We start from the raw sequence: 8,086 nt of genomic DNA, 5'->3' as shown, positions 1-8,086 counted from the left end.
TGTAGCGCCACTCCATGCTCAACTCGTCCATCAGCTTCAAGACAACCCGAGTGATTCCACATTGACAAGGGAACTTAAAACCACAATATGCCAGGATCTTAACAAGAGATACTTAAATGAAAAGGAGGCGCTGTATAAGGCCTCGGCTCTTGATCCCCGTTTTAAGGCCCTACCTTTCCTTTCCGAGGACGAGAGGGAAGATGTCTACAATGGAATAACTGCAGAAGCTACCAGGACCAAGTGGGCATTACAGGTAACATTAACAGCAATACAGTTAATATAATTTAAAAATATAAGTGCATATTTTCACAGTCTAAAAAGCACAAGTAAATAAATATAAAACATATAAGCATACAAATAAAGCATAAATAAATGCATTTCATAGATACTTTCATGAATAAATAAACCCATCAAATGCACTGGAAACGTTATTGTGCAGAATAATATAAAAAAAACAACAACACACAATTCTTAAGATTGTGTTAAATTACTCTTTTCCAGCAAAGCAAAAGTGGACTTCAGGCAGAATCAATGGAGGATGGCAGCCAGGATCCTGACCAAGAAGACATGTCTGCAATATGTTCATCAAAATCACCAAAACCTTGTTCTCTAGCTGATCTACTTGGGCAGACATATGCAGCAGGTTAGTTAAAAAAAAAAAATACAGCATTACAACATGCTTCAAGAACAGTTCTTATAGTTACTATGCTAAGTGTGAGTGTATTATTGTGTCCTGGTTTGAACTTTAAATGTATAAGGCATTTAAATATAATGTAAAGTAATGTAACAAATAATAATAAGATGATGATCATTTAATTTAAAAAAAGTCAGCTAAGTGTAATGTAATATAGTAGATAGATTGATGGATAGATATTTATTATTGCATTGTCTTCCCAAACTGCAGGTGCTGCAAAGAAATCGAAAACAGCTGAGGACCAGGTGATCGAGGAGATCACAAGATATAAGGAGGAGGCACCCCTGGCACTTGGTGTCAACCCACTGGAGTGGTGGAAGGAACATGAGTGCCAGTATCCTTTTCTTTCAAAAGTCGCCAAGAAACACCTGTGCATCCCATGGACTAGTGTCCCCTCTGAGAGGGTTTTCTCTACTGCTGGGGACATAATAACTGCCAAACGAAGTGCAATTGCCCCTGAGCACCTGGACCAGCTGCTTTTCCTGAATAAAAACATAAAGCACTAGCAATACTAGGAATGCCATTGTATCTGTGACTAGTTAGTTATGAATGGACACTGGACACATTCAGTTCTATTGATCATATGCACTTTTTTCTCAGTGTGCCATCTGATGTCTGTTAAATGTTATTGTTAATGGCAGCTACTTAAAATGGCAGTCACTGATGAGCCTTATTTTATTAGTTTTCTTTTATTATTCTACCTTAATCATTTGCACTTTTTGTAATTAGTGTGTCCACCAAAGTATTAAGAATGTTTTAATGGCAATAATGTTAAATAAATTCATGTATATATGAACTGAGTTGCTGTGTGATGTATCAATTGAAGACACTATCCAGATCGTACACAGCCACTGGTAATTATGCTCTATTTTTTACATTTTCACTTAAATATATTGAAAATATCGCAATGCATCGCAATGATTCAAGAATCGTGATGAATCGTGATAGTATCGCATCGTGGCATGTGAATCGTGATTCGAATTGAATCGTGAAGTCTTTGCCAATACCAGGCCCTAGCTCCCGCCCCCTGGGCCCCACTGGGTGCCTGCGGCCCCCAAACCCCCGGCTTTTTTCAGACCTTTTAAATATTTTTCTGTCTCATCCCTGATTCTTAGTTTTGGTTTAAATTCACTCCATGCACTTTTTGTTTACAAGAGCATGTGCCTTTGTTATGATTCAAATCTTGCCTCCATCCATGACTTTTGCATATACGCCTTTGGGTCTGTGGGCCGTACTGAGTTGAGTGGCATTTTGTAATCCTGAAATTGAGCAGATCAGTATGTAGAAACAGACATGACTAAGGACATAAGCAGTGTTCAATCAGTTGCATTAGAATTACGCACACTGGGTGGATTTTGAGTCAAATAGAAAAGTCTGGAAACCTCAGAGATGTGAACTATATACAGGTGATTTGCATATTCTGAATGGCAACCGGGTGGCACGGTGGTGTACTGGTTAGCGCTGTCGCCTCATAGCAAGAAGGTCCGGGTTCGAGTCCCGTGGCCGGCGAGGGCCTTTCTGTGCGGAGTTTGCATGTTCTCCCTGTGTCCGCGTGGGTTTCCTCCGGGTGCTCCGGTTTCCCCCACAGTCCAAAGACATGCAGGTTAGGTTAACTGGTGACTCTAAATTGACCATAGGTGTGAATGTGAATGGTTGTCTGTGTCTATGTGTCAGCCCTGTGATGACCTGGTGATTTGTCCAGGGTGTACCCCGCCTTTCGCCCGTAGTCAGCTGGGATAGGCTCCAGCTTGCCTGCGACCCTGTAGAACAGGATAAAGCGGCTAGAGATGATGAGATGAGATGAATGGCAACCAGAAAATCAACTTAATAATAGTTGCAATCTGTTGCTGACTTTCCCTACTTAACTACAGACATATCAGTCAAGTTGGCACTGCATATACTCTCTGTATCTTGGGGCATTGAGCGGCATTTTGTACACTTACACCATTCCCGAACAGCATGACCCCTGTGTTCATTTCCTCCACGATTGCTTCTGGTGTAGGTTGTATTCAGTCACATGACTTTTGCTTGCAAGTTTACTTGTGGTGAATGAAGTGGTGGTCAGGCAAAAAAAAATTTGGCTGTCATTATGCAATGAGCTAGTGAAATTGACTATTTTTGCGGTTTAGAGGCCAATGCATGGTCAAGATACCTTCAGAAAGTTGCTCTTTGCAATGGGATAGATCCTTACACATTAGCAAAGGAGGATTTTCCCTATGAGTTGGAAAATTATCCATCTGTTGAGTTCCCCGACATCTCAAACTACCTGGTGCTGCAGACATCGTTCTACACCAGTGGCGGCTGGTAGTCTTTCAAACAGGGGAGGCTGGTTGGTTACGATATTTCCAGATTTTAAAAGAAAAAACATCAATTTTGCCCATACTCTTGCCTCTGATCTGGCTGATTGTTGGCAGGGTCACAAACTGTGAAATAACAGGTTCTTTTGGCCCATTAGCCTACTGTCCAATATACATGATGGTGGTGTTGGGGGGGAGGGGTATATTTTAACATTTTATATTTTAAAATTGTGGCATGTTGTTTAAAAATTGATCATTATTGAAAACAGCTCTTTGTCAGGAACCTCAGCAGTAGAGCTGGGTGCCACACATTTCATTCAATGACACTTTCCCTATATTTTACTTATTTTGACTGAGAAATGTTTTATTGACAATTTTGATAACCCTTCACTTTTAATCCAGGTCTGTAGTGTGAAATGTTCTCGGCTGTGTTTTTGTTTAAAAATGTTTTCCAAATTGTAGCTGTGTTTAATTCATATCCAGAAAAATATATATTCCAATATAATATACTCAGCATAAACATTTTAAATAGATTCTATATTTTTGGTCCATCCATGACATATTACTAAAGTAGCCTATTTACTGTTGTTGATGTGGGTCACTTGCTGTTAGCCAATTCACTTTCTCGTACCAGGAGAGCTGAAAGGAACGAGTATTATTCCCGACCTTTTTCACCAAGTCAATTTGAGGCATTGGTCTACCCTGCTCTTTAATTTTAATTTTTTCCTCGAAAGGAAGACTGGCAAATGGCTTCGCCAAAATTAAATCAGCAATGCTTGGCATCCACGCACAGCTTTCTTGCTAGCTGACTAGCCCCCTCAAGTTCAAGTTCAGTCACTCAAATAAACGAAATTTCTGGAACTAAGATAGCAAACTTGACAACACTATATTTACACTTTATTTACAATGAAAATATATACAAACTAAAAAAGCTGGTAGAAACCGTATGTAATGAATGAAATCGAAATGTAAGCTGATCTCTTACAATACACCACAGCACTTGCGAATCCGCATGGGACTGAACTGAAATTCACCGCTGCCTGTCTATAGTTGAAACGAGCTGTCAATCAAAGAAAATATCCGGCCGCTTTCACCAATCACCAGTCTCCTCGCGGAAACTGCCATGTCCCTCGCACTGTGAGGCTCGGAGTCCGTGGGCGGGCGTTTTCGCAGTATTTGTCCAATAACCGTCTTGCATTTTGATATTGAAAAGCACATAGCTCCCAAATGCCATTGAAGTCCACTGAGGCTGGGAGTCCGTGGGTGGGCGTTTTCGCAGTATTTGTCCAATAATCGTCTTGCATTTTGAGATTGAAAAGCGCAGAGCTCCCAAATGCCATTGAAGTCCACTGAGGCTGTGCTGCATCGCGCTGTCATGAGGGGGGAAAAACTCACGCACACATTAAAGTTATAACGGAATGATTTCGCACTGTAGTTGGGTTGAGCACATATATTTCTATGATTCTGGATCTGAAATAGCAATGTTATAAGGTCGGCTATAACATAAGCCTAGCGCAATTCATCCTACACGATGTTCGTCATTTTTAGAGGAGGCTGAGCCTCCCTCGTTGTCTTAGAGCAATTGCCCATGTTCTACACGAACAAGCAGATGAAAATCTGGAAGAGCATGGAGGAGTACAACTTCTTATCTGTGGCTGTGTTAAACATCTGGGAATCAAGACACTACAAGATAAATCCTGTTTCATTTATGCCCGAGTAAGGAGGAATTTTTGGGCTTTTTGTACACATCTTTGCAGTGATTGCTAGGACACTATAAGTTTTAGTATCGGATGTAAACAAATCACAGCTGATCCGGGACGGGACTTCCATCTTGCTGGCATTCACTGCCTGGTCTGCTCTGCTGTGTATAAATAGGCCGTTCTCAGAAGGGGACTTTGCCAGAATGACTTGTCTGTTTCTCACGTTGTCTCTGTGCCATTTTTTGCTTCCTGGATTTTTGCTCTCTGTTTTGCCGAGTCTTAGCCATAGTTTTTTGCATTCACGTTTTGTGAGTTTTTTCATGTTTTTTGCACTACGTTTTTTGTCTCCAGTTTTTGTCAGAACTATTTTTCATGTTTTTTCATATTAGCACTTTGTCTACCTTGTTGTTGTCTGGATTATTTTTGCTATTTTTGTTCGTTGACTCTTTTTAGACTTTAATTAAATAATTTTTTTATTCATTGGATTTTCTGGTTTGTGTTCTGTTATTGGATCCTAACTCACCACATCTCGCCACCCTTAACATGTAAAGGTTGCTAGGACATCCTGATAAATAAAGTGAAAACATACGCATTAGCTTACAATATGGTGAATATGATCAAATGGTAAGCAAAACCACATCAGAGGATTTGAGCGTCTTCTGAACTTCAAAACATCACAAAATAACCAAAAATGGCAAGAAACAAAACAAAGCGAATCCAAGCAAAGCAAGAAGACAGAGTCATCTATATCACCCGCCCTATATACCAACTATATACCAAGTTTCAAGATATTATTTGTCACATTTTTCAAGTTCTGCTGCAGGAAACCAACCCTACTTCTTTACACTGACCTCAGCAGCCTATAGCATAAGCCCACTGGACCTTTGGTCCAGGTGAGCTAAAAATTAAAATTTCTCACATTTCTTAGTATCAAAAGGCACATATACATTAGTTAATCAACACATACCAACTTTCAAGACCATACCATTCATAGTTTTAAAGTTCTGCTCTGGAAACAAAACCTACCCCTAAGACTAACCTGAGAGACTAAGTCTGAAATTATTTCCATGGAAACATGAAAAATTAAAATTTCTCAAATTTCTTAGCATGAAAAGGCACATCTACATCACCTTGTTAACATGTATACCAAGTTTCAAGTCCATATCATGAATAGGTTTAAATGCTCCGGAAATGAACTTTGCTCTTAGAAACTAAGATCTAAAATCTAATTTTTATCTAAAAATTTGAAAAATACTTGTCAAAAATCCAAAATAGCAAAACGCACCAGTTCACATGTTGCTTGATATGTATACAAAGTTTCATGAAGATATCTTCAGTAGTTTTAAAGATCACACACACACACACATCACATTATCTCTAGCCGCTTTATCCTTCTACAGGGTCGCAGGCAAGCTGGAGCCTATCCCAGCTGACTACGGGCGAAAGGCGGGGTACACCCTGGACAAGTCGCCAGGTCATCACAGGGCTGACACATAGACACAGACAACCATTCACACTCACATCCACACCTACGGTCAATTTAGAGTTACCAGTTAACCTAACCTGCATGTCTTTGGACTGTGGGGGAAACCGGAGCACCCGGAGGAAACCCACGCGGACACGGGGAGAACATGCAAACTCCGCACAGAAAGGCCCTCGCCGGCCCCGGGGCTCGAACCCAGGACCTTCTTGCTGTGAGGCGACAGCGCTAACCACTACACCACCGTGCCGCCCCAGTTTTAAAGATATGGCCTGGAAACAAAAAAAACGTGACCAGGCGGCCAGCTGGATGGACCGAACCCCTTTCTAAAAGGCACATCTACATCACCTTGTTAACATGTATATCAAGTTTCAAATCCATATCATGAATAGTTCTGGATATATGCTCCGGAAACTAACATTGCTCTTTGAAACTAAGTCAAAATCTATTTTTCATGTAAAAATTTGAAAAATATATATTTTTTCAAAAATCCAAAATAGCAAAATGCACCAGTTCACATGTTGCTTGATATGTATACAAAGTTTCATGAAGATATCTTCAGGAGTTTTAAAGATATGGCCTGGAAATGAAAACGTGACTGGACGGACAGATGGACGGACGGATGGAACCCGTTTCTATATCCCCCACCAAACTTCGTTTGAGTGGGGGATAATATATCAAAGGAATTTACAGACCTTTCGCGAAGTGATCACTGCAAACTTGAGCATTCTTTGAATCGGCTCCCTTCCATCACGGCAAAAGTTTCAAGAGCCACCTTTCTCATCATCTTTTGGTAAAATCCTTTACTCTTTCACCCTTTATTATCTCTTCACGGGGAACCTGGAAGAAACCTTTATCAGTTTCATGATTTGTTCGATTTGAGCAGCCCAAACCAACATAAGCATAGGGCATTTTAACAACTAGCAAGGCACTCCAGTGACAGTAACACTTTGTGAACAGTGAGCTTTGCTGACAACAATTTCATATCTAATGTCCAGGTTAGACAGCAGAAAGACGCATGCTGCGATCGGTTGGGTGGCGACTGATCGCAGCTGGATGCAGGCGTTTTGCATCAAATCCTTCACTGTGGTCAGATGTATTGCAAGACGCAGAGTTTTTAAGCTGAATCTGTGCTGATTGCAGGGTGTGCAGAGCGAACCGTGCAAGCATTGCATGATCAGACGCATGATTGGGTGCATCTACTTGCGAGTGTTAAAGAGTGGAGGCAGAAGTCCCTTGCAAATAGTCTGCGATTTGATAAGATTTGATGCAACATAGCTCTGCGTCTCACTATTTCCATTATTTATCCTGCCTACCACTACTTGCTTCTACTTGCCTCTACTTGAGATGAGTAACAAGTAATCGCATGAGTAATCACACCACCACCTGCAAATTGCATGGGGTATATATAGAGGCCAGTGGCAGGAACAGCATCATCAGTCTGGTTATGACCTGTTGAGTCTAGTCTTGCAAGTAGTTACTACAAGACACAACCAGTCAGAAGCAGATGAAGCTAGACTCAGGTTGATGCATCACACAGAAAACCTTTAAAAAATATAAGGCCATAGGACTGCTTGCAGGTGCAGTCTGCATCTACCTGTGATGCATCGCAGCCATCTCTAAAGACTTGTCTTCCCCTGCATCAGCCTGCATCTAGCTTCCACTACCTGCTTCAAAGTGCAATTGGTCGCTCAAGCATTGCACGATCATCTGCCTCTACATGCGTCAACCTGCTATTTGCACCAATTGGAAGCGAATCACAGCTGAAACACAGACAGATTGTGATCCACTTGCCTCATGGCGGCACGATGGTGTAAGTGGTTAGCATGGTCGCCTCACAGCAAGAAGGTTCTAGGTTCGAGCCCAGTGGCCAATAGGGGCCTTTCTGTGTGGAGTTTGCATGTTTTCCCCGTGT

At 41.2% G+C, this 8,086-nt stretch overlaps 1 protein-coding gene across 1 annotated transcript in view; it reads left to right on the top strand.

The window, feature by feature from the left end:
- LOC132869679 (E3 SUMO-protein ligase ZBED1-like) overlaps nt 1–1,200 on the top strand; it is a 2,369-nt gene extending 1,169 nt beyond the window's left edge. Inside the window, exons 2-4 of the mRNA XM_060902987.1 lie at nt 1–253; nt 502–643; nt 905–1,200. The exon at nt 1–253 is cut by the window's left edge and continues 682 nt beyond it. Coding sequence (XP_060758970.1) covers nt 1–253; nt 502–643; nt 905–1,200 — 691 coding nt within the window. The remainder of the gene's footprint in view (nt 254–501; nt 644–904) is intronic.
- The last annotated feature ends 6,886 nt before the right edge of the window (nt 1,201–8,086 follow it).

The sequence above is a fragment of the Neoarius graeffei genome, chromosome 2, assembly GCF_027579695.1.
Source record: "Neoarius graeffei isolate fNeoGra1 chromosome 2, fNeoGra1.pri, whole genome shotgun sequence".
NCBI lineage: Eukaryota > Metazoa > Chordata > Actinopteri > Siluriformes > Ariidae > Neoarius > Neoarius graeffei.
Note: the sequence above shows the minus strand (reverse complement) of the source record. Positions and strands in the feature narration are given on the sequence as shown.